The 27,655-nt window shown below is 45.0% G+C and overlaps 1 protein-coding gene across 14 annotated transcripts in view; it reads left to right on the top strand.

Moving 5' to 3' along the window:
- lrch1 (leucine-rich repeats and calponin homology (CH) domain containing 1) overlaps window positions 1–27,655 on the top strand; it is a 397,317-nt gene that overhangs the window by 202,958 nt on the left and 166,704 nt on the right. For all 14 annotated transcript variants that reach the window (XR_011886381.1, XR_011886379.1, XR_011886383.1 and 11 more), the window contains one exon: window positions 19,223–19,310. Coding sequence is in view for 8 of the 14 variants with exons in the window: in XM_072260925.1 (XP_072117026.1) it covers window positions 19,223–19,310 (88 nt within the window). In the remaining 6 variants the exon portion in view is untranslated. The remainder of the gene's footprint in view (window positions 1–19,222; window positions 19,311–27,655) is intronic.

Genomic DNA, 27,655 nt, shown 5'->3' on the forward strand with positions numbered 1-27,655 from the left:
TTGGGGGAAGATGGTAGAAGTTGGTAGCAAAGGTGATGAAATTTTTGAGTTCAAAGTAGAGTTTATTGTCATCTGCACAAGTGCATGGCACCTTACAGCTCGAGGTAATGAAGTTTGGAGTTAAATTCCGACGTCATTAAAAGGAGGTCTCATTGAAACCTTTGAAATCTTGAAAGGCCTAGACAGAGTAGATGTGGAAAGGATGTTTCCTATGGTCGGGGGAGGGGGTGCGGTTTCTAAGACAGGAGGACACAGGCTCAGGGTAGTGGGGTGTCCATTTAAAACAGAGATCCAGAGAAATTTCTTTAGCCAGAGGGTGGTGAATTTGTGGAATTTATTATCACAGGCAGCTGTGGAGGCCAGGTTGTTGGGTGTATTTAAGGCAGAGATTGATAGGTTCTTGATTGGACGTGACATCAAAGGTTACGGAGAGAAGGCAAGGAAGTGGGTTGAGAAGGGGAAAAAAGGATCAGCCATGATTGAATGGCAGAACAGACTTGATGGGTCAAATAGTCAAATTCTGCTCCTATGTCTTATGGTGTTATGTTCATCTGTAAGGAGTTTGTATATCCTTCCCTTGAAGGTGTGGGTTTCCTCTTGTTGCTCCAGTTTTCTCCCACAGTCCAGACACATTCCAGTTACGAGGTTACTTGGTCATTGCAAATTGTCCTGTGATTAGGTAGGGTTAAATTAGTGTGTTGCTGGCGGCACTGGAAGGGCCTGTTCCATGCTGTATCCCTAAATAAAATAAAAACCCTTTTGCAGCAGCAACTAGTCAGACAGCACCAGATACAGAAGAAAAACTTAAATTAGTTGTGAATTGTGCACATACAGTACTGTGCAAAAGTCTTAGGCATGTGTATGTATATATATGTGTGTGTGTGTGTGTGTATATATATATAATATGTGTGTGTATATATGGCCTTTTGCACAATACTGTATTTGTTAATGAAGATTCTGAACAATTGGTTTATTGATCATTCCAAAATGACTCTGTAGTGCTTTCCGCTCCCTCACCTCTCATGATTCCCTTCTCCCTGCCCCCATCCCACTCTCAGTCCACAATAGAGACCAATATCAGAATCGGGTTTATCACCCATATGTCATGAAATTTGGTTGTTTTTTTTTTGCAGCAGTACAGTACATCACATAAAATCACTACAGTTCTGTGCAAATTCCTTAGATACCCTAGTTATTTATATATATATATACCTAAGACTTTTGCACAGTACTGTATTTTACAAAAAATGCAATTAGAACAAAATATAGAATCCATTATAGTGCATAGTTTTGCTATATTGAGGTAGTGATTAGTTTTGTCTTGGTTAGTTGAAAAAAATGTATGTTTGAAGCAAAGTAGCTCTTCTTGAACCTGGTGGTGTAGGATTCAGGCTTTTGTACCGCCTGCCCAATGTTAGCAGCTAGAAAATGGCATGACTTAGGTGGTGGGGTCCTGGGTGATGGACGTTGCTACTTTTAGGCTGTCTCTCTTGTACATGATGGGAAGGCTTGCACGTGTAATGTATTGCAATGAGCCAGTACTCTCTTCTTGTGGTCCTGTACATTCAGATAGCTGTACTGGACCATGATGCAATCAGTCAGGACACTTACAAAACTGCATCTGTACAAGTTTGTTACAATGTTCAGCAACATGCCTGAGTTCTCTATAAGCAGCACCCATGAATTAATCAACATCCCAGCTAAAAAGCTGAGAGGGCACTGGAGAAGGATGGAAACAAAAACTTATCCATATTATCCCACAGATAGAGAGCATTACTTGGGCCCACATCAGATCTCTGAACCACTGCCTCAATTTGGGGAATGAAGACCATAAGACCATTTCTTCATGGCTGATCCATTTCCCTCTCAGACCCAATCTCCAGCCTTCTCCCTGTATCCCTACATGCCCCGACCAATCAGGAATCTATCAACCTCTGCCTTAAATATACCCAATGACTTGACTTCCACAGCCGCCTGTGGCAACGAATTCCACAGTTTCACCATCATCTGGCTAAAGAAATCCCTTCTCATCTCTGTTCTAAAAGGATGCCCTTCTATTCTGAGGCTGTGTCCTCTGGTCTTAAACTCCCACACCACATCCACTCTATCAAGCCCTTTCAACATTTGATAGGTTTCAATGAGATTCTATTCCCCCCACCCCCAATCTCATTCTCCTGAATTCTAGTGAGTACAAGCAGAGCCATCAAACGCTCCTCATAAGTTTTTCAATCCCAGAGTCATTTTCGTGAACCTCCTCTGAACCCTCTCCAATGTCAGCATATCCTTCCTTAGATAGGGGGCCCAAAACTACTCACAATACTTCAAATGAGGTCTCACCATTACTTTATAAAACCTCAACATTGCATCTTTGCTTTTGTATTATAGTCCTCTTGAAACGAATGTCAACATTGCATTTGCCTTCCTCACCACTGACTCAACCTGCAAATTAACCTTTAGGGAATCCTGCACGAGGACTCCCAAGTCCCTTTGTAACACAGATTTTTGAATTTTCTCTCCATTCGGAAAATAGTTAATGCTTTTATTTCTTTTACCAAAGTGCAAGACCTCCTTGACACTGTATTCCATCTGCCACTTCTTTACCCATTCTCCTAATGTATCCAAATCCTTCTGTAGATTCTCTGCTTCCTCAAACTTGGCCACAAAGTTATCAATTCCATTATCCAAATCATAAAAAATAGTCCCAACACAGACCCCTGTGGAACACCACTAGTCACTGGCAGCTCACCAGAAAAGGTTCATCTTTGTCTCCTGCCAATTTGCCGATGTTTTATCCATGCGAGTGTAGCCTGGGGAAGAAGTACACACTTAGGACAACAAAGACTTTTTCGGGTTTTAATTCCTTTATCGGTTTTCGATGTTTAAGTGTCTGAAGAGGGTCGCGAAACAAAACAAACGAATTTACAGCTAGTTCTTGCCGTTACAATCTCAGTTTAACTTTCGATCCATACCCTTGTGTATGGACAAAGTGTATGCAGTATAAAAATACCAGAACTAATACTGTACAAATACAGTACAAATACGTTAGTGGCAATCCTTTCCTCACCATGCCCAGCCTCAGGATGAGCCCAATTTCCAACGCCCTACCACGTCTTCAGCAGAAAGCAAAATGTTCTCCCCACTATCTTGCACGTGTGGAATGACATCACAGTCTCCCTTAAAGGCACAGACAACTATTCTAGCATTACCTGGATGGATGCCTAAGTACACTTTTAACAATACTGAATAAGATCCGATGGTCACCCGGTTACGTTCTCCCCTGCATTCAAGTAATCGTCCTCGATTACTCGCTCACTACAAGGGTACTTTTAACCTCCTTAACTGCTTCTCTAACGAGAACCGAACTGAGACTAGCCAGTATCTCAGATACTTCTGCCGGACTTATGGAGACCTCATCAAGGACTGACCTTGGTTCGCGATGTGGGTTAGGGTGCTGTCCAGCATTTACTCGTTTACTCCTGCGGGGTGCTGCTACAAGAGGGCTACCGACCTCTGACCCTGCATCAGCCGTCGTCGGCTCCCCCATCTCAGTTCCAGAAGGTGTCATATTTTCGGAAGATATGCTGTCTCGGCTTGGGTCAAGACTCTGTACCCCTTATTCTGACATGTCTTCTACCACTATCACACCATTCTCTGAATCCTCAGAATCTGATTCATGCCTCAGAGGTGAGCTTGCCTGAGTTACTGGAGTTTGCAGTCTCCTTCGGATAGCTGGAGGGAGATTGTTCTTACAGGGCCTGATGTCTACCCTGTTCACCCTCTTGTTAGGCCCACTCTCCCAAGGTTCCACTGTGTAGGTGTTGCCCAGTACCCCTACCACCCTGTAGACCACTGAGTTCCAAGCATCCTGGATCTTATTACGGCCTAATGGTCTGCTCCTCAAGTAAACCAGTGCATCTACATCAACTTTGGGGCAGAACACTTTGTCCTCCTGCCAGGCAATGCGTTCTGCCGCCTTCTGTTCAGAGTATTCTTTTGCTCTGGCATGCACTGGTTGGCTCTGGTGTACAGCTAGCCAGTCATGTTTCTGGTCCACCGTCTGTTCTAGCCCCTGCAGAGTATCCACGGGCAAGGGGGGATCCACCCCAAACAAGAAAGGTGAATACCCGGTGGTTGCGTGAGGTGTCACATTATATGCATACACCAACTCGGGTAGATGTTCTGGCCATCTGCGCTTCTTTTCCAGAGGCAACGTACGCAACAAATCATACATCGCCCTGTTGAAACGCTCGCACTGCGCGTTGCCAGTAGGATGATGAGGTATGTTATGGCTTTTCTTTACCCCGTATAGTTTGCAAAGCTCCGCTATGACCTCACTTTCGAAGTTACAGCCCTGGTCAGAATGCAACCTCTCAGGGACACCGTACTTCATGAACCATTCCCTCAAGAGCACCCTTGCTGTGGTATCCGCCTTTTGATCCCGAGTCGGAAATGCTTGGGTAAATTTAGTGAAAACGTCCGTGACTACTAAGACATTCTCATGCCCATCACTTGCTGGCTCCAACACAGTGAAATCTACCGCTACAACTTCAAGCGGCCTAGAAGCCTAGTTAGCACACAACGTGGACAATTTTTGACCCACCGTGCCACATCCTTGTGTATGCCCACCCAAAAACATCGGCTTCTCAACAACTGCAGAGTACATTCTATGCCTTGATGGCCCATAGAGTCATGTATGTACTCTAACACTTTGCTGCTCAAGCTGATAGATACCAGAAGCTGGTAACACTCCCCAAGCTGCTCATCCTCAACTACCCTATACAGTAACCTGCTACTGTCCCAGTGCCTTAACAGAGACAAAACGGGTTTAGGCAGAGTTTTACGCTCCTAGCCACTCAGCTTCCTTTTCTGATCCCGTAAGTCTCTTAGGACACTTAACACAGGGTCTTGCTGCTGAGAAGTATGCAAGTCCCCATTAGAATAACCTGGGAGGGTGGGAGCGTTCCCTTGCGTTGGACCACTTACCTCATTAGTACCAGCTTCCCAGGCTGGAATTTGCTTAACCCTACAGCTGTTAAGACCAGTGGTAACCAGTGCCGGGTCAAGGGCAGTGCCACGATTGATCAAGCTACCGATCGCCACAGCCCCATCGAACTCCACATCCTCTGAGGCAGGCTCAGGCTCCCCTGCAAATGGCTGCCTAGAGAGTGCATCGGTCACGGTATCGCTCCGACCCGGACGACACTGGACATCAAAGTCAAACACTGCGTAGACAAGTTGCCTACACTGGCTGATAATGTTCATGCCTACAATACATGGGATAGGTAGTTCGGTGCTAGCAGGATCCCTGACTACTAGAAAGCCACTATTTGGTATCTTCATGCCCATTGCTTGAACCTCTTGCTCTAGATACCCAAGGTAAGGAATATCAAGACCGTTTGCAGCTGCTAGCTTCAGCCAGCCAGCAGTGGACAACATACCCTCGTCCTCTCCATTCAAGTGTTGTCGAAAGAACTGTTCGGTCAGGGTGCTTACCTGACTACCTGTGTCCAACAGACAACGGACAGCGACACCTGATACTTCAAGCTCCACAACTGGACATGTCCCTATGGCGTGTTGCAGCAACTGGTCACAGGGTAGCTGTACGTTATCTGTATCTGTGAGGTTCCGCCGAATTGCCTGGCTCCCAACCTCTTGAGGGGAGGAGGATGCAGACTTCACTTCCCTTGCACTCCACTTCTGTGGGCAATTCTTGGCCAAATGCCCTCCCACCTGACAATTGAAACATATTGGTTGCCCATCTTCTGTGAACCTAGGCTGTGAATTACGTCTGCCACTAGTAGCGTGTGTAAAATCCTTCTGTACAGTGAGATCTTTCACTGCTTGATTCAATTCACAAAGGGCTTTGCCCTGCTCTGCGACCACTTTAAGGACATCATCTAGTGTGACAGACTCAGACTCCCGAGCTGTAAGAATCGAGCACTGTGCCTGGCCACTGCTACACTTTGACTTTCCAGACTTTGTATTTCTACGAACCACAGACGAGCCTCCTATTATTGAGGACTCAGGGTGGCCCCGCACAAATCTGTGGAACTCCCCTCTATAAATTGATCTCTTAGCACCACCCTGTTATTGGTCACGGCACCAGGGGAGTGCTTCAGTATCAAGTTAAGAGCTTGGGCTAGGGCATGTGAAACTCTCTTATATCTTCACCCTCAAGCTGTTTGCTAGGGCATGTGAAACTCTCTTACATCTTCACCCTCAAGCTGTTTGCGACTGTAGAATCTATGCCACAGCTGGGGTGCACTACGCTTGTCTCTAAAAGCTTCCCTGAGATAGGTGAACAAGCCATCAGCGCAGTGTTCCCCAGCATCACTGCGCATACGTACTTCCACTAAGGCTGCACCCCGAGCAGGGACATAACAAAGTCATACTTTTCCTGGTCAGACTGATCTCTACTATTAAGTGCATGTTGTACTTCTTCAATAAAGTCATCAACAGATCTCCCATCTTTCTCAACATCCCCCGTAAATGGAACAATGTGTCTTTCCCTTGGGACATATACATAGGACCTTTTGCTTAATTTAATCTATGGTTGCCATGGCTTCATCATACCTACTACACAATTCCCTCATTTGTTCATTCAAATCAAATTCAACTGGTATGTCCTCTGAACGTGACATAGTAAAACATCAAGTGTTTAAAGTTCACACAAGCCTGCAAAAGGAAGCTGCTGCCGTCCTTTGCTGCAAACGCGCTGCCTTCATGGCCCGCAGTTCCCGGGGTCCACGTCACCGGTCTGCGTCCTGACGTCAGTTGCTGACGTCCCGACCCGTTCCCGAGGCTCCAGCACGCTTTCCACGAGGCTCTACTGCGCTGTCTCCTTCCGCCCGACGGGAACTCGGTCCTGTCTTCATCACTACTGTATTAGGTACTGTATATTATACTGCATACAACAATCGGCGACCCTCTAAGCTGGCTTGGAATTAGCCCCACTCCTAGTACCAGATTTTGTAGCCTGGGGAAAAAGTACACACTCAGGACAACAAAGGCTTTTTCGGGTTTTAATTCCTTTATCGGTTTTCAATGTTTAAGTGCCCAAAGAGGGTCGCGAAACAAAACGAACGAATTTACAACCAGTTCTTGCCGCTACAATCTCTGTTTAACTTTTGATCCACACCCTTGTGTATGGACAGAATTACGTACGCAGTATAAAAATACCAGAACTAATACGGTACAAATACAGTACAAATACGGTAGTGGCAATCCTTTCCTCACCATGCCTAGCTTCGGGAGGAGCCCAATTTCCAACGCCCTACCACGTCTTCAGCAGAAAGCAAAATGGTCTCCCCACTATCCCGCGTGTGCATGATGACATCACCGTCTCCCTTAAAGGCACAGACAACTATTCTAGCATTACCTGGATGGATGCTTAAGTACACTTTTAACAATACTGAGTAAGATCCGACGGTCACCGGGTTACACTAGTATCTTTTCTGTAATACCATGTGTTCTTAACTTGCTAAGCAGACTCAGGTATGCAACCTTGTCAAAAGTCTTTTGAAAACCCAAGTACACGATATCCACTGATTCTCCATTGACTATCCTGCTTGTTAATTCTTCAATGAATTCCAATAGATTTGTCAAGCAGCATTTCCCCTTTAAAAAACAATGTTGATTTTGGCCTATTTTATAATGTGCTGCCAAGTACCCCAAAGCTACATCCTTTAATAATCAATTCCAATATCTTCCCAGCTACTGAGAGCAGACTAACTGGTCAATGATTTTCTTTCCTCTGCCTTGATTCCTTCCTAAAGATTCTAGTGACATTTTCAATTTTTCAGGTTCCAGAACCATGCCAGAATTTATTGATTCTTGACAGATCATTACTCATGCCCCCACAATCTCTTCAGATATCTCTTTTAGAACCCTGGGCTGAAGACTATCTGGTCGAAGTGATTTATCTTTCTTCAGACCTCTCAGTTTCCCAAGCACCTTCTCCCTAGTACAGGTTTCCCCTGCCATCCGAAGGTAGAGCGTTCCTATGAAATGGTTCGTAAGCTGGAAGGTCGTAAAGCGAAGAAGCAATTACCATTTATTTATATGGAAAAAATCTGTGCGCGTTCGCAGACCCAAAAATAACCTACCAAATCATGCCAAATAACACATAAGACCTAAAATTACAGTAACATATAGTAAAAGCAGGGATGATATGACAAATACACAGCCTATATAAAGTAGAAATACTTCTCGACAATCATTACTGCACTGTTCTCCGTAGCGAAAATCTCATGCAAGCGCTCTCGGCAAAAACACGGCGCAAGCGCTCTCGGCAGAAAATCTCACGCAAGTGCTCTCGGCAAAAACACTCTCTCCAGTAACCTTTAAGCTATGAAGCCGCCAAATTATACCAAATAACGAATAAAAATACACAGCCTATATAAAGTAGAAATAATGTATGTACAGTGTAGTATCACTTACCGGAATTGGGAAGACAGCGCAGAGCACACTGATGATGGTGTGTTAGGCTGAGTCGTCGGAGGCTGGGGTGGTGCAGTGGCCCCCACCCTCCGGGCCGCTGACCGATACCGATCCGCGAAGCATGCAGTGGTACAGCGGTAGCCAGGATGCACCCAGCACATCTTTAAGAAAAAAGCCGAAAAAAACAAGCTGACGCAATCAGCAATCACCTCTGATCTGGGCCGACATTTACGTGCTGGGCAGCACCCAATTAATTAGCTTGTTTATTTCGGCTTTTTTTTCTTAAAGATGTACTGAGTGCCCCGGGGTTGGGGTGGTGGGACACTGAGGTGTCATCTGTTTCCATCATCTTCTTATATGTCTGCCTGCCTCGATGTCGAAGGTCGAGGTTCGTCATCTGCTGTGGCTGATGTGGAAGGCTTGCTTGACTGCTTAGCCTCGTGCATTTTTCTATCATACAGTTCTTTGTAAGCACTCAAACCATCTTGTAAATATGCCCTAAACCGACGTACCCTTTCAAAATTAAAGTCGTACTTTTCTGCAATCATTGCAACGAAAATCTCACGCAGTTGCTTCACGTTCAGCTCCTGGACAACTTCACTTTCGGTCTGTTCGCAACTGTATTTGGTTTCGATCGTTATTGTTTCCTCTTCCAATTGCATCAGCTCTTCATCTATCAGTTCTTGGTCATGGGATGCCAAAACCTCTTCAACATCATCTTCGTCAACTTCCACAAGCCAAACTCACTTGGTCCTTGCTTTGTTCAGCACAATCGAAACGCTTAATTATGTCTAGTTTTACGCTAAATGTAACAGCCTTACGAGCTCTTTTAGGCTTTTCCGATACCATAGACCTCACCTTGCTAATGGCTGCTCACAGGCACGTGTTTAAGCAATGCCAGCTAGAATGCAGTTCTGAATCCGGGGGAGGAGCGGCTGCTCGGGGCGCGCGTTGCTTTTTCCGCGCGCTGCCTTTTTTCGTAACAGTGAAAACACCTTCTGTTGGCGAAAACAGGGAACTAATGTAGGTCTTTCGTAACAGTGAGGTTTCGTAAAGCGAACGTTCAAAAAGCAGAGGACACCTGTAATGGCAACTTCATTCACTTCCTTCTGCTGACACTCTCAAACTTCCGGCTCACTGCTACTGTTTTCCTCAGTGAAGACTGGTTGCAAAATATTTATTCAGTTCATCCCGCCATTTCCTTGTCCCTCAGCATCATTTTCCAGCAGTCTGATATCAACTCTTGCCTCCCTTTTACACTTTATATATCCAAAGAAACTTTTGGCATCCTCTTTAACATTATTGGCCAGCTTACCTTCGTAATCCATCTTTTCCTTCTTTATGACTTTTTTAGTTACCTTCTGTAGGTTTTTAAAATCTTCCTAATCCTTCCCACTAATTTTTACTCTATCATATAGAAACATAAATAACCTACAGTACAATACAGACCCTTTGGCCCAGAATGCTGTGCTGAACATGAACTTACTTTAGAAGTTACTTAGGTTTACCCATAGCCCTCTATATTTCTAAGCTCTATGTACCTCTCCAGGAGTCTCTTAAAAGACCCTATTGTATCTGCCTCCACCACCTTTGCTGGCAGCCCATTCCACGCACTCACCATGCTCTGTGTAAAAAAAAAAAACACTTATCCCTGACATCTCCTCTGTACATATTTCCAAGCACCTTAAAACTATGCCTTCGCATGTTAGCCATTTCAGCCCTGGGATAAAGCCTCTGACTATCCACACAATCAATGCCTCTCACCTTCTTGTACAACTCTTATCAGGTCACCTCTCATCCTCAGTTGCTCCAAGGAGAAAAGGCCGAGTTCACTCAACCTATTCTCATAAGACATGCTCCCCCAATCCAGGCAACATCCTTTAAAGCTCAGCTGCACCCTTTCTATGTTTTCCACATCCTTCCTGTAGTGAGGTGACCAGAACTGAGCGCGGTACTCCAAGTGGGGTCTGACCACGGTTCTATATAGCTGCAACATTACCTCTCGGCTCTTGAACTCAATCCCACAATTGATGAAGGTCAATGCACCGCATGCTTTCTTAACCACAGAGTCAACCTACACAGCAGCTTTGAGTGTCCTATGGACTCGGACCCCAAGATCCCTCTGATCCCCCACACTGCCAAGAATCTTACTATTAATACTATATTCTATTCCAGTATTTTTATTAATTTACATCTAAGAATACAGAGCACAGGAAAAAAAAATATATATCAATATATATTCTGCCATCACATTTGATCTACCAAGATGAGCCATCTCACACTTATCTAGGTTGAACTTCATCTGCTACTTCTCAGCCCAGTTTTGCATCCTATTGATATCCAGCTGTAACCTCTGACAGCCCTCCACACTATCCACAACACCCCCAACCTTTGTGTCATCAGCAAACTTACTAACCTATCCCTCCACTTCCTCATCCAGGTTATTTATAAAAATCACAAAGAGAAAAGGTGCCAGAACAGATCCCTGAGGCACACCACTGGTGACTGACCTCCATGACCCGTCTACAACGACCCTTTGCCTTCTGAGAGCAAGCCAATTCTGGATCCACAAAGCAATGTTTCCTTGGATCCCATGCCTCCTTACTTTCTCAATAAACTTGCATGGGGTACCTTGTCAAATGCCTTGCTGAAATCCATATACACTACATCTACTACTCTACCTTCATCAATGTGTTTAGTCACATCCTCAAAAAATTCAATAAGGCTCGTAAGGCACAACCTGCCTTTGACGAAGTCATGCTGACTACTTCTAATCATATTATGCCTCTCCAAATGTTCATAAATCCTGTCTCTCCTTTCCATCAACTTACCAATCATAGAAGTAAGACTCAATGGTCTATAATTTCCTACTCCTTTTCTTGAATAAGGGAACAACATCTGCAACCCTCCAATCTTCCGGAACCTCTCCTGTTCCCATTGATAATGGAAAGATCATTGCCAGAAGCTCAGCAATCTCCTCCCTCACCTCCCACCGTTGCCTGGAGTACATCTCATCCAGTCCCAGAAACTTATCCAACTTGATGCTTTCCAAAAGCTCCAGCACATCCTCTTTCTTAATGCCTGTATGCTCAAGCTTTTCAATGCGTTGTAAGACATCCCTACAATCGCCAAGGTCCTTTTCTGTAGTGAATACTAAAACAAAGTAGTCATTAAGTATCTCTGTTATCTCCTTCGGTTCCATACACACTTTTCCATTGTCACACTTGATTGGTCCTATTCTCTCACTTGATTGGTCCTATTCTTATCCTTCTGCTCTTCACATACTTTTAGAATGCCTTTCATAAGCTTTTCTTCTTGACTAGATTTTCAACAGCCTTTGTACACCACAGTTCCTGTATCCTACCATCCTTTCTCTGACTCATTGGAACGTATCTATGTAGAACGCCACGCAAATATCCCCTGAACATTTGCCACATTTCCACCATAAATTTCCCAGAGAACATCTGTTTCCAATTTATGCTTCCAAGTTCCTGCCTGATAGCTTCATATTTCACCTTACTCCAATTAAACACTTTTCTAACTTGTCTGTTCCTATCCCTCTCCATTGCTATGGTAAAGGGGATAGAATTCCGATCACTATCTCCAAAATGCTCTCCCACTGAGAAACTTGACACCTGACTGGGTTCACTTCCCAATATCAGACCAAGTACAGTCTCGCCTCTTGTAGACTTATTTACATATTGTGTCAGGAACTCTTCCTGAACACACCTAACAAACTCCACCCCATCTAAACCCCTTGCTCTACGGAGATGTCAATCAATGTTTGCTCCACCCTGAGCAGAGTGAATATACGGAAGGCAGCTGCTCCAGATGGAATACCTGGCTATGTGCTCAGAGTCTGTGCAGGGCAGTTGGCCAGGGTCTTCACAGATGTTTTCAATCTGTCCCTGACCCAGGCAGTTATCCCCACAAGCTCCAAGGTTGTCACCATCGTGCCAGTGCCGAAGCATTCCACTGCCACGGGCCTGAATGACTTCCGCCCAGTTGCACTCACCTACATCATTACGAAATGTTTTAAGAGACTGGTTCTAACACATCTGAAATCCTGTCTGCCCACTACTCTGGACCCCCATCAATTTGTCTATCGCATCAACAGGTCTACAGAGGACGCCATCTCCAGGGCACTTCATTCTGCCCTGACCCACCTGGACAGCCCCAACTCTTAGGTCAGAATGCTGTTCGTTGACTTTAGTTTGGCATTCAATACTCTAAGCTGATCGCCAAACTTCATCAGCTTGGTATCAGCTCATCCCTCTGCAATTGGACCTTGGACTTTCTAACTAACAGACCTCAATCTGTTAAGTTAGAAAACCTCTCCTCCTCCATTCTCACTCTGAATACCAGCATGCCTCAAGGCTGTGCACTGAGTGCTCTTCTGTACTCCCTTTTCACCTATGACTACTTTCCTGTACACGGCTTTAACTCCATAATCAAGTTTGCAGACGACACCATGGTAGTTGGCCTGATCAGAGGGGATGACGAGATGGCCTACAGGGAAGAGGTCCAGCACTTGGCCGCGTGGTGTGCCGATAACAACCTGGCCTTTAACACCCAGAGGACCAAGGAAATCATTGTGGACTTCAGGCATGCTAGGAGCCACACTCATGTCCCCATCTACATCAATGAAGCTGTAGTGGAGCATGTATCAAGCTTCAAATTCCTTGCTGTCCACATTTTCAATGATCTCACCTGGTCCCTGAACTCCGACATCCTAATCAAAAAGGCGCAACAGTGCCTTTATTTCCTGTGGATCATCAAGAAAGCTCACCGCTGTCCCAGGATACTAACGGACTTTTACCGCTGTACCATTGAGAGCATACTCACCAACTGCATCTCAGTGTGGTATGACAATTGTCCCGTATTGAACCGCAAAGCACTCCAGCGGGTGGTGAAAACTTCCCAGCAGATTATCGGCACCCAATTGCCCACCATTGAGAACATCTACCATAAACGTTGCTTGGGCAGGGCGAAAAGCATTATCAGGGATGCATCTCACCCTAACCATGGGCTTTTTACTCTCCTCCCATCCGGTAGGCGCTCCCTCAGCAGCAGGCTCAGGAAGAGCTTCTTCCCTGAGGCTGTGACCCTGCTAAACCTCACATCACAGCGCTAAGCAGTATTGCATGCATATTGTACTGTCGCAGTACTTTTATATTTGTATGCTGTAGCACTTACTTTTTATTCACAGTTATTTTGTAAATAATGCTATTCATTTGCTCTTCTGGTGAGATGCTAATTGCATTTCATTGGCTTTGTATCTGTACTCAGCAGAATGATAATAAAGTTGAATCAAATCTATTCTAATGGAATATTTGGGAAATTAAAATCTCCCACCACGACAACCCTGTTATTATTACACCTTTCCAGAATCTGTCACCCTATCTGCTCCTCAATGTCCCTTTTACTATTGGATGGTCTATAAAAACATCCAGTAGAGTTATTGACCCCTTCCTGTTTCTAACTTCCACCCACAGAGACTCAGTAGACAATCCCTCCATGTCTTCCTCCTTTTCTACAGCCGTGACACTATCTCTGATCAGCAGTGCCACGGCCCCACCTCTTTTGTCTCCCTCCCTGTCCTTTCTGAAACATTTAAAGCTTGGCACTTGAAGTATTCATTTCTGCCCCTGAGCCATCCAAGTGTCTGTAATGGCCACAACATCATAGCTCCAAGTACCGATCCACGCTCTAAGTTCATCCGCTTTGTTCATGATGTTTCTTGCATTAAAATAGACACATCTCAAACCATAGGTCTGAGCACATCCCTTCTCTATCACCTATCTATCCTCCCTCTCACACTGTCTCCAAGCTTTCTCTATTTGTGAGCCAACAGCCCCTTCCTCCGTCTCTTCAGTTTGGTTCCCAACCTCCCGCAATTCTAGTTTAAACTTTCCCTAATAGCCTGAGCAAAGCTTCCTGCCAGGACATTGGTCCGCCTCGGATTCAACTGAAAGCCGTCCTTTTTGTATAGGTCACGCCTGCCCCAAAAGAGGTCCCAATGATCCAGAAATCTGAATCCTTGTCCCCTGCTCCAATCCCTCAGCCACACATTTATCCTCCACCTCACTCTATTCCTATACTCACTGTCGTGTGGCACAAGTGTTAATCCCGAGATTACTACCTTTGAGGTCCTGCTTCTGAACTTCCTTCCTAACTCCCTGTAGTCTGTTTTCAGGACCTCCTCCCTTTTCCTACTTATGTCATTGGTACCAATATGTACCAAAACCTCTGACTGTTCACCTTCCCACTTCAGGATATCGTGGACGTGATCAGGAACATCGCAAACCCCATCTGTGTTTCTTTCCTGCGACCACAGAATCGCCTGTCTGACCTTTTGAGTCCCCTATTACTGCTGCCTTCTTCCTTTCCCTACCTTTCTGTGCCAGAGGCTGCCCCCCCCCCAACAGTACTCAAACAGGAATACTTATTGTTAAGGGGGATCAGCCACAGGGGTACTCTCTAGTATCTGACTCTTGCCCTTCCCTCTTCTGACAGATAAGTGCTACCCACTTATCTGTCACTCAAGGCCCCTGTGCCCTCTCTTTGCCCTCTGTTTGGTTTTTTTGTTGGCTTTAACTTCTCTTGTCAGCCACGTTTGCGTCGTCCTACCTTTAGAATACTTTTAAATATGCAAACAAGAGGAATTCTGCAGATGCTGGAAATTTAAGCAACGCACATCAAAGTTGCTGGTGAACGCAGCAGGCCAGGCAGCATCTCTAGGAAGAGGTACAGTCGACGTTTCAGGCCGAGACCCTTCGTCAGGATTAACTGAAGGAAGAGTTAGTAAGAGATTTGAAAGTGGAAGGGGGAAGGCGGAGATCCAAAATGATAGGAGAAGACAGGAGGGGGAGGGATGGAGCCAAGAGCTGGACAGGTGATTGGCAAAGGGGATATGAGAGGATCATGGGACAGGAGGCCCAGGAAGAAGGAAAAGGGGGGGGGGGGGTGGATCCCTGCTCTGGATCCCTTTATTGCTAACTGCGACGGGACATCAACTGTCTCGACTTCACCGCACCTTGTTCCCATTCCAACCTCACTCCTTCCGAACGCTCTGCTCTCCACTCCCTCCGTACTAATCCTAACCTTACTATTAAACCCGCTGATAAGGGGGGTGCTGTTGTAGTCTGGCGTACTGACCTCTACCTTACCGAGGCACAGCGACAACTCGCGGATACCTCCTCTTATTTACCCCTCGATCATGACCCCACTAAGGAGCACCAGGCCATCGTCTCCCACACCATCACCGACTTGATCCGCTCAGGAGATCTCCCATCCACTGCTACCAACCTTATAGTTCCCACACCTTGCACTTCCCGTTTCTACCTCCTACCCAAGATCCACAAACCTGCCTGTCCTGGCAGACCTATTGTCTCAGCATGCTCCTGCCCCACTGAACTCGTCTCTGCGTACTTCGACACGGTTTTATCCCCCCTTGTTCAATCCCTTCCTACCTATGTTCGTGGCACTTCTCACGCTCTTAAACTTTTTGATGACTTGAGGCTCCCTGGCCCCCACCGCTTTATTTTCACCATGGATGTCCAGTCCCTATATACTTCCATCCCCCATCAGGAAGGGCTCAAAGCTCTCCGCTTCTTTTTGGATTCCAGACCTAATCAGTTCCCCTCTACCACTACTCTCTTTCGTCTAGCGGAATTAGTCCTTACTCTTAATAATTTCTCCTTTGGCTCCTCCCACTTCCTCCAAACTAAAGGTGTAGCTATGGGCACCCGTATGGGTCCCAGCTATGCCTGCCTTTTTGTTGGCTTTGTGGAACAATCTATGATCCGAACCTATTCTGGTATCTGTCCCCCACTTTTCCTTCGCTACATCGACGACTGCATTGGCGCTGCTTCCTGTACGCATGCTGAGCTGGTTGACTTTATTAATTTTGCCTCCAACTTTCACCCTGCCCTCAAGTTTACCTGGTCCATTTCCGACACCTCACTCCCCTTTCTTGATCTTTCTGTCTCTATCTCTGGAGACAGCTTATCCACTGATGCCTACTATAAGCCTACTGACTCTCACAGCTATCTAGACTGTTCCCCTTCTCACCCTGTCTGTTGCAAAAATGCCATCCCCTTCTCGCAATTCCTCCGTCTCCGCCGCATCTGCTCTCAGGATGAGGGTTTTCATTCCAGGACGAGGGAGATGTCCTCCTTTTTTAAAGAAAGGGGCTTCCCTTCCTCCACCATCAACTCTGCTCTGAAATGCATCTCCCCCATTTCATGCACATCTGCTCTCACTGCATCCTCCCGCCACCCCACTAGGAATAGGGTTCCCCTGGTCCTCACATACCACCCCACCAGCCTCCGGGTCCAACATATTATTCTCCGTAACTTCCGCCACCTCCAACGGGATCCCACCACTAAGCACATCTTTCCCTCCCCCCCCCCCCGCTTTCCGCAGGGATCGCTCCCTACGCGACTCCCTTGTCCATTTGTCCCCCCATCCCTCTCCACTGATCTCCCTCCTGGCACTTATCCTTGTAAGCGGAACAAGTGCTACACAAGCCCTTACACTTCCTCCCTTACCAGCATTCAGGGCCCCAGACAGTCCTTCCAGGTGAGGCGACACTTCACCTGTGAGTCGGCTGGGGTGATATACTGTATCCGGTGCTCCCAATGTGGCTTTCTATATATTGGCGAGACTCGATGGGAGACCGTTTTGCTGAACACCTATGCTCTGTCCGCCAGAGAAAGCAGGATCTCCCAGTGGCCACACATTTTAATTCCACATCCCATTTCCATTCTGACATGTCTATCCACAGCCTCCTCTACTGTAAAGATGAAGCCACACTCAGGTTGGAGGAACAACACCTTATATTCCGTCTGGGTAGCCTCCAACCTGATGGCAGGAACATTGACTTCTCTAACTTCCGCTAGTGCCCCACCTCCCCCTCGTACCCCATCGGCTATTTATTTTTATACACACATTCTTTCTCTCACTCTCCTTTTTCTCCCTCTGTGGCTCTGACTATACCCCTTGCCCATCTTCTGGGTCTCCCCCCTCTTTTCCTTCTCCCTGGGCCTCCTGTCCCATAATCCTCTCATATCCCCTTTGCCAATTACCTGTCCAGCTCTTGGCTCCATCCCTCTCCCTCCTGTCTTCTCCTTTCATTTTGGATCTCTCCCTCCCCCTTCCACTTTCAAATCTCTTACTAGCTCTTCCTTCAGTTAGTCCTGACGAAGGGTCACGGCTTGAAACGTCAACTGTACCTTTTCCTAGAGATGCTGCCTGGCCTGCTGCGTTCACCAGCAACTTTGATGTGTGTTTTTAGAATACTTTTTTGGACTGTATCTGTCCTGTACCTTCTGAATTGCTCACAGAAACTCCAGCTGTTGCTGCCCTGCTGTCATCCCTGCTGGAGTTCTCTCAGGTGAATAAATGTATTGGTGAAGGTGAACCGGTTGGGTCTCTGATTAATTAAGAAACAGAGAACTTTCCACCCGTTCAATGTGGAATGGACATGTTGAAGGATCGTGAAAATGAGTCAGTCGTGACCAGGACATTGGAGGTCATCCAAATGGAGATGTCATGGATGTAAGTGGAGGAACTGGACCAGTAAAGAGAGGGAAGAAGGGGAACGAGCGGGCTGTAATATTAACTTTACCAGACTACCATCCTTGTGGATCTAAAGCAGGAGGTAGAAACAAGTGTGTGATGCTGGGCCACTATGAGCTTCGAAGCTGTGAAAGAAGATCTTTTGAGGAATTGAGGTCTATGACATTATGCAAGTAGTTGGCATCATGGACCAGAGCGGGGGCGGGGTATGAGGGTATGTGTCAGGTTTGATGTTTTGCCTCGGTGAGCTAGAGCTGAGTTCACTAGGGCACAGTCACACCCGCCTCTTCATGATGATATCAGGGTCACTGCTCACAGAGTGGAGTGTTGCAGTTAGAGGGGATCAATTAGAGAAGTGGGATCTGTGGAAAAATGAAGGTGATCAGTGTCCCATTGACAGCAATGAATAGATCTTGAGAGAGCAGAAGGCCGGGCCAGAAGTCCCGGAGGATCAGCTCTTTTCAGATGCTGGAGAAAGGGTCTGTGTTGATGAAACCAGAACTCAGTGTCATGCCCCGCAGAGAATTTAGCAGGTATGGTGAAGGGGGTGGGGTTGGTGAGAATTAGGCCTTTGCTGAGCACTAATTGTTCAGGGTCCGAGAATGGAAGATCAGAACGGACAGTGAAAGTGATGCAGGAGTTGGAGTTTGGTCAGGGAAGATGGATGAGAGAAAGTCTGGAAAGATTGGGGATTCAAGAGCTGCTGAAATTTGTGATCTTCAATGTCTGAAAACAAGGAAACAACTTGTCACTATGTGAAGTGAAGGAAAAAGTGGGACTGAAGAACCATGGTAGCTTTGAGAAAGTTTTGTCAGTGCTGTTCCGGAGAGAGAAAGATCAAAATATGAATGTAGATAGCATTATTCCTCACCTTGACCCAGAATTTCCATAAAAATAATTAGGTGATAGGGGTAGAAGCAGGACAGTTACTTAAATGGTAAATTGACAATTGGCTATTCCCACTGTGTGTTAGTGAAATGAGTATTGAGTTCCAACTGAATCTGTGCCAGAAAGAGGGCTTTTTTTGGATAATGAAGTAAGTTCACAGGGAATTGCTAACTCTGCACTCATTATACTGATAGTTTCAGAGAGACGGTACTGATTTTTTTTTCTGCAGGAGTAGTGGTCTTGATGGTGCAATGTGATGTTAGCAACAGCTTCAGTTTTAACATTTTGGATTTCCTTTTCCTTGTTTATAAAGCATTGAAGATATATATCCTGACAAAAAACACGATTTTGATTCTGGGATTGGAAGTGACAATGGGGATAAACACCTCTCTTCAACAGAAGTAAGTATTTTCAATGTACTAAAATGTTCATTTGACAGATAGAACTTATAAGGTTATGTGAATTTTTAATAGTTTCACTGATGGCATAAATGCATAGACAGAACAGCAGTCAGTGGTTCTCTTATCTAACCATTCTTATGCTTTTAGCACTAAATCTCATTTCACTATAAATTACAGAAGTCTGTAACCATTATATGAAACTATTGTAGCAGAATAACATTTTACTGCCAGCTGGACCAGAATAACAATCCAGATTGTAAAAGACCCTTAAGTCTTTCAGTTGGCAGTACCTTGGATTTTCTGCTATCTTACTGTAAGCAGTAAGTAAGGGCGTTATTTCTGATAGCTGTATGCCATTATATTTAGCAGTTTTAACTATTTCTGCCTCAGCTTTGAAAAAGAACCTATGTTTGATAAGGAAATGGATGCCTGACTATTTGGCTGGACTGCCCTGACTTTTATGAGTCAGATTTTAGTGTTTTCATTAATTGATGTTATGACAATTTAAGCTGCTGTTATAAGATGTACTGTTATAAGATGCACCTGTGTTGAGAGATTGCAATAACTGGTGCTTACCATGTGACTGAATGGTTGGTTGAAATTATTTGTACTACAGTAGATATTCTTGGGGACTGATTAAAAGAATTTATGGTTTTTTTTCTGTGGAATAACAGCAACTTAGAAAAGCCGAGGCTGATCTAAGGCCCTGGAATTCTTTTGCAACCTTGTTCAAGCTCAAGATTATTACTAAGAAAACATACAATTTCTTAGTATACTCTGCTTTTCTAAATTGCTTGTATTCTACATAAAAAACAATAGTTGCAGTTTTATCTTCCGCTATCACATGTTTGAATTTAGAATTTACCAGCTGAGACATCACAGGAAGTCAACACAAATTTAATTCAGCGTAAACCATTGTTGGTCTTCTTGCTTGGAATGTTCTTTCTTTAATCAACAATTAAATCAGCTGTGTGCTGCAGCAACAGAAGTAACTTGCATAAAATATTTCATCCAAAACTTAGCTGCATTGTTTTAGCTTGAAATGAGGTCATAGAGTTGTCAATCACGGAAACAGAACCTTCAGCCCACCACGTCCAAGTGACCATTACATCCATCTGGACCAGGGGTTTCCAAACTGTGGTCAACCTCTCTAATGGTAGGGTCCAAGGCATAAAAAAGGGTTGGGAACTCCTGATCTACACTGATCCCAGTCACCTCCGTTACATCTATAGCCTTCTATGCCTTAATGCTTGCCAAGATGCTTTTCAATATCGTGAGAGTATTTGCCTTCACCATTTATCTCCTCATGCCATATGTTCCTGATTTCAACAAATCTCTGTGTGAAAAAATTGCTCCTCAAATTTCCTTTAAACATTCCACCCTCACATTAAACCTGTCACTTATGACTTATGAAGACTTTTTTTTAAACTTTATTTTTATTGTTTTGCCAATAACAGAACAAACAGGATAAAAAGAAACAGACAGACAGGGTCATCATAGGTGAAGTAAAATCCGTATCTTATAATCGAAAAAATGAATAGTGAAATGGGTTACATTGCTGTATCAAGGTTAACCAAACTCTTATGTCCATAACTGTCCTTCAAAGTCTCAGGGAACTTTAAGATTCATAACTCTAAAGTCAATTCTGCAGGTTACCTCATAACAAGAAATAAAACAAAGTTCTTCAATCCAAATAAATGTACAGTGAAGAAGTCATTTCAGGCTCAAATAAAATGTCCAATTTTCCCAGTATCTTTCAAATTTTTGTAGTAGCATGTCTCAGAGAGAAAGTCAATCATTCCATAACATAAATTTCTTGAACTATTTCTATCCATTCCAGGACTGTAGGAGGCTCTTTGCTTAGCCATTTCCTGGTAATTGCTTTCTTACTGGCTGCTAGTAGTAACAAATATCTTTCATGTTTTTTCAGCCCATTTGGTACATTACCCAAATAAATAACGTTAAAGTCAAAATTAATCTCTGGGCTGATTATTGACCTTATCTCTGTTACCACATCTAACCAATAAGACAAAATCTTTGGACACTCCCAGAAAATATGAAAATGATCAGCCAACAGATTATCACACATTCTCCAACATTGACCTTGTTCAGGTCTGTTACTTTGTAAGTTTATTTTTAGCGTTATGAAAAATCTTCAGGTATTCTTTCAGGTGGATTCCCTCCACAGACCTGAGCTTGAGGTAGTCAAATGTGTTCTGCATATGTTTAGCCAATCATCTTCTGTCAATTTTATGTTGGCTTCTTTCTCCCATTTCGGTTTAACATACATTGTGGAGAGACCAGTGTTAGATTGTAAAATCGAGTGAATCCTGGTTATCAGTTTCTTTTTAATATTACCTTTATACACATCAATGAATATATTAATCAGTCTTAACCCTTTCTCTCCAATAGTTTTAATATGATTATTAAAATATTGTCTAAACTGAAGATATCTAAAGAAGTCTTGTTTCTCTAAGTGATATGTTTCTGTGAGTTGTTGAAAGGACTCCAAGCCCTTAATGGAGGATATTGTACAGTATGAGGTGATTCCCTTACTTGTCCAATGTGTAAATCTACCATCCAATTGTGCTGGAAGGAATTCTGTGTCGTGCCACCCAACGTAGTATTCTTACATTTCTTTCAAATTGTGGGTCTTTAAATTCTTTATACCAGATGTTTAGAGGGACTGTTGTCCACTTAGTCAGTTTACTTAAATGTTTCTTTTGGAGTGTTTTATCCCCCAGTAAAGATTGGAGAGGGATATTTATTAGACTTTGCTCTAAATCCTTCCACTTTGCCTCACAATTGGGGTCACACCAACAGACCAGACTGCGCAGCTGTGCTGCTCTATAATAGTCTTCAAAGCAAGGCACAGCAAATCCTCCTTTATCCTTAAGCAGCTGTAATGTCTGAAATCTAATTCTTGGTTTCAGTTTTCCCCAAATCAATGTTGAAATCATTCTTTTGCATTCATTAAATTGCTTAAAAGGTACTTCAACAGGCAATGATTGAAAAAGTAAGAGCAATCTAGGTAACACATTCATCTTTATGGCTTCTATTCGATTATACATATTCATTGGCAGCAATGACCATCTATTTAAGTCTGCCTTAATATCAGCTGTTATGGGAATATAATTATGTTCGTAGATAGTAGACAAGTCTTCAGGTATTTACACTCCTAGGTATTTAATAATATTACCTTTCTGTTTCAATTTACTCATTCTGTAAATGTTTTCTTGCGGTTCATAATTAAAATTTAAAGTTTGGGTTTTATGTAAATTAAACCGAATTCTTTCAGCTGGGATAATAATTTATGGCCTGTTCAGCAGCTAGTTGAAATGGTTTACCCAGCGTTGGACAATGTCACCTTTGTCAGTGAGGAATGCTCCATCCGAGGAGCGGACTGGTACCATGATGTTAGAGGAACATCAATTTCAGTACACTGCCTTTAGATAATCAGAAAACTTCTTTGTGTTGTTCTGGTCAGCATAGACCTGACGCTCTGTACAGGGTGTCTCTGAAGGCAGCCCATGCTGTTTCTGGGTCTGCTTCCTCAGGCAGTTGTTCAAGATGTTCCTTCAGTTTGCTGATCAGTTCTTCTTTGATGCTGGGGTCAGCTTACGCTTCGCCTGTGCGTCCTGGCGATCTGAAATGACGACTTCTCAGCAGGATGTGGTCAGTCCAGCAGTCTGCACCCCTCATTGCTGTGGTGATGATCACATCCCTGATGTCCGGGTGCTTTGTGATCACATAGTCAATCAGGTGCCGGCTCTTGGAGCCTGGGTGTAACCAGGTTACCCTGTGGATGTCCGGAAGCTGAAAGAGAGTGTTGGTGATTGTCAGCCCATCTTCTGCGCAGAAGGTGAGTAGTAGCTGCCCATTTGAATTCTCCTTTCCAAGGCCGTGCTTGCCAATGACTTCTGGCCGAGACTGATGGTCACTGCCTACTCGGGCATTAAAGTGGCCAAGTAGCGGGATCTTGTCTTTGGGGACAGAGTATAGTAGCTGGGCGAGTTCCTGGTAGAATGGTTCCTTCTGTTCAGAGGTGTAGGCACTGATCTGAGTCAGATGAGTCTTGGCTTTCAGAGGCACCCTTATTACCATGAGGTGATCGTTGATGCCTCTAGGGAGGGACTTCAGGTTCCTGACGATTATGGTCCAGCTGGCAAAGCCAACTCCGGCTTCTCTAGCCTCATCCTTTCCCTTGGCATTCCAGAACGACATAGCCAGCCCCTACTTCTGTGATTTCACCAGTCTTGGCCAGGCGTGCCTCACTGACTGCTGCAATGTCAACGTTGTACTTCTAAAGCATGTGTCCTACAAGTGCAGTTCGCCTTTCAGGTCTGTTACTGGTCTTCTTGTCCATGAGTGTCCTGACATTCCAGGCTCCATCACAGACTTTGCTCAGCCTGTGGTGGTTCTCCTTTCTTTTGCGGGTTTTGAGGTAGTTCGACCACAGAATAGATGTCCAGTCAGCTGCGGTAGGATAGGGTGAGGCAAGCTTTCTTTAGGTCACCTTTTCCAGACCCTTTCCCGTGAGGGGGGAACAGAGCAGTCCCTGAAGAGGGCTGCTTCGTCACCAAGGTGGCTGCTGAGCACTGCCCTTGCCTCATGGGATGAGACTGTCCATTTTGCCTTGGCTGCCTGAGTGCAGGTTCATGACTAGTGGCTCCCAACACCATTTATGCCTGCCACTGTTGCCACTTGCCCACTGCCCCAATTCTTGAGTTGGTTGTGGAGAATTACGTCATCAAATCCTGGGCAGGAGGTGTATGAAGACCATGCGTCACGATCCCCCTCTTGGTCCAGATGCTGATGTCAAAAGGGATGCCAGGCATAACGTTTTGATGATGGCTGGACTGCAGGAGCTGCCAGAATGACATTGAATCAACATCAGACTGTCTTAAGGGCTCTGACTCCGGATTTCTTCCTCGGGGTTTACTCCCGAAGCCTTTCCCATGTAGGTATAGCTGTAAGGCAGCAGAGATTTTAAATCAGAGTTTTCCTTCTCCTAGGTGTGCTTCCTTCCCACACTAACAAACCCCACCTGCCCGAAGCAACTGGGTTTAAGAAGCCAGTGACTCACCTTCGCCCTTCAGTGTAAACAGTTCCATCACATGAAAGCCAGGAGTTGGAATTGGTATTCAGAGGCTAATTTGAGATGGAAGCCATTGGGAGTAGTTTATAGGTAGTGGGAGCCCATTCCCACTACCACCCTGGTTAAGACAACCAATGGCATCCATCCTCCCAGGATCACCACCAACTAGAAACTTAAGAGTATAAGCTGTATATATACTATAGCTACAAATGCGGGTCTATGATAGAGTGGTTTTGAATAATGATTACCCAAAGCCATCCATTGGCCACAGCCAGGAGTGTGATGGATTGCTCTCCATTTGCTTGGACAGGTGCTGCTGCAACAGCATTTTTTTTTAAGATTATGAGGACACTCAGTCCTCATTTATTGTCATTTAGAAATGTATGCATTAAGAAATGATACAATGTTCCTGCAGTACGATATCACAGAAACACAGGACAGACCAAGCCTAAAACTGACAAAAACCACATAATTATAACATATAGTTACAACAGTGCAAAGCAATACTGTAATTTGATAAAGAACAGACCATGAGCATGGTAAAAAAAAAAAGTCTCAAGGTCCCGATAGACCATCATCTCACTCAGACGGTAGAAGGGAGAAACTCTCCCTGCCATAAACCCCCAGCGCTGCAAACTTGTTGATGCAGTACCCCGGAAGCACCCGACCACAGCCAACTCTGAGTCTGTCCGAAAATTCCGAGCTTCCGACCAGCCCTCCAACACTGAGCACTGCCGAGCAACAAGCAAAGCCGTGGACTTGGGGCTTTCCCCTTCCAAGATTCGGGATCACATAGTAGCAGCGGAAGTGAAACGGGCATTTCAGAAGTTTCACCAGATGTTCCTCCGCGCTCTCATGTCTGTCTCCATCAAGTCAGAATTGTGCACGGCACCCTACTTGACAGATAACAGATATTCATCACCGGAGTGGCCGCTGCACGCTGTGTTGTACCGCCATCTTCTCCTCATCGTCCTTGAAGCGCCTATCTAGGGTAAAACAGCTTGCTTGATTTAAAAAAGAGAGTGGGGTTTGTTAGGGCACTCATCAGAGACTGAGATCGTAGAGACAGTTGCCTGTGCAGTTTGAGTGCCAGATTTTTAAAAAGTGAGCAGAACCTGACAGGATTTTATGTGGAGACTAAGATTGCAAAGACAATTGCTTGTGCAGTTTCATTGGCAGATTAAAAAAGTGAACCAAGCCTATCAGAAGTTCTGCAGAGATTGAAATTGTTTGGATTAATAGACATTTGTCAAGGGCCACAAAAAGAAGCTGGATTTAAATGGAGCGGCCTTTGTTCAAGTGGGACAGGGTTAGAGTGGGGGAGGTAGAGGTTTTGACAGCAGTCATTGGCATGTAGAGGCGGAGTCTAGGGTGAGGTTTCTATCAAGTTTCACTTTCTTTGTTTATTAGTGTCCAGCTAGAGAAATGAGAATGGATCCCAGGTCAGTGGTGTGCTTCTCATGCAAGATGTGCTTAAGAAGGCATACGGTGCATTCTCCTTCATCAACCATGGAATTGAGTTTAGGAACTGAGAGGTAATGTTACAGCTATATAGGACCCTGGTCAGACCCTACTTTGAGTACTGTGCAGATATTCATCACCGGAGTGGCCGCTGCACGCTGCGTTGCGCCGCCATCTTCTCCTCATCGTCCTTGAAGCACCTATCTAGGGTAAAACAGCTTGCTAGATTAAAAAAAAAGAGAGTGGGGCTTGTTAAGGCACTCATCAGAGACTGAGATCGTAGAGACAGTTGTCTGTGCAGTTTGAGTGCCAGACACTCACTACAAGAAGGATGCAGAAACCATAGAAAGGGTGCAGAAGAAATTTACAAAGATGTTGCCTGGATTGCGGAGCATGCTTTGTGAGAATAGGTTGAGTGAACTCGGCCTTTTCTCCTTGGAGCGACGGAGAATGAAAGGTGACCTGATAGAGGTGTATAAGATGATGAGAGGCACTGATCGTGTGGATAGTCAAAGGCTTTTTCCCAGGGCTGAAATGGCTAGCATGAGAGGGCACAATTTTAAGGTGCTTGGAAGCAGGTACAGAGGAGATGTCAGGGGTAGGTTTTTTACAAAGAGTAGTGAGTGCGTGGAATGGGCTGCCAGCAGCGGTGGTGGAGGTGGATACGATAGGGTCTTTTAAGAGACTCCTGGATAGGTACATGGAGCTCAGAAAGATAGAGGGCTATGGGTAAGCCTAGTAATTTCTAAGGTAGGGACATGCTCGGCATAGCATTGTGGGCTGAAGGGCCTGTAATGTGCTGTAGGTTTTCTATGCTTTTGTGTTGGAGATCTGGAATGAAGTGCATCCAGCTGCAGCTGTATGACCTTTGGCTCACACGGGAGAGTGAGGAGGTGATAGATAGGAGCTACAGGGAGGTAGTCACTTCTAATTTGAAGGAGGCAGGTAGCTGCGTGACTGTCAGGAAGGAGGAGATGAATATGCAGATAGTGCAGAGTACTGATGTGGCTGTTCCCCCTCAATAGCGAGGATATTGTTGCTGTGGTTGTTCCCCTCAATAGCGAGGATATTATTGCTCTGGCTGTTCCCCTCAATAGCGAGGATATTGTTGCCGTGGCTGTCTCCGTCAATAGCGAGGATATTATTGGTGTGGCTGTTCCCCTCAATAGTGAGGATATTATTGGTGTGGCTGGCTCCCTCAATAGAGAGGATATTGTTGCTGTGGCCGTTCCCCTCAATAGCGAGGATATTGTTGTTGTGGCTGTTCCCCTCAATAATGAGAATATTGTTGCTGTGGCTGTTCTCAATAGTGAGGGTATTGTTGCTGTGGCTGTTCCCCTCAATAGTGAAGATATTGTTGCTGTGGCTGTTTCCCTCAATAGTGAGGATATTATTGCTCTAGCTGTTCCCCTCAATAGTGAGGATATTGTCGCTGTGGCTGTTCCCCTCAATAGCAAGGATATTGTTGCTGTGGCTGTTCCCCTCAATAGCGAGGATATTGTTGCTGTGGCTGTTCCCCTCAATAGTGAGGATATTATTGCTGTGGCTGGCTCCCTCAATAGAGAAGATATTGTTGCTGTGGCTGCCTCCCTCAACAGCGAGGATATTGTTGCTGTGGCTGCCTCCCTCAACAGCGAGGATATTGTTGCTGTGGCTGTCTCCCTCAATAACGAGGATATTATTGGTGTGGCTGGCTCCCTCAATAAAGAGGATATTGTTGCTGTGGCTGTTCCCCTCAATAGTGAGGATATTGTTGTTGTGGCTGTTCCCCTCAATAATGAGAATA

The sequence above is a fragment of the Mobula birostris genome, chromosome 6 (genome assembly GCF_030028105.1).
Source record: "Mobula birostris isolate sMobBir1 chromosome 6, sMobBir1.hap1, whole genome shotgun sequence".
Classification (NCBI taxonomy): Eukaryota; Metazoa; Chordata; class Chondrichthyes; order Myliobatiformes; family Myliobatidae; genus Mobula; species Mobula birostris.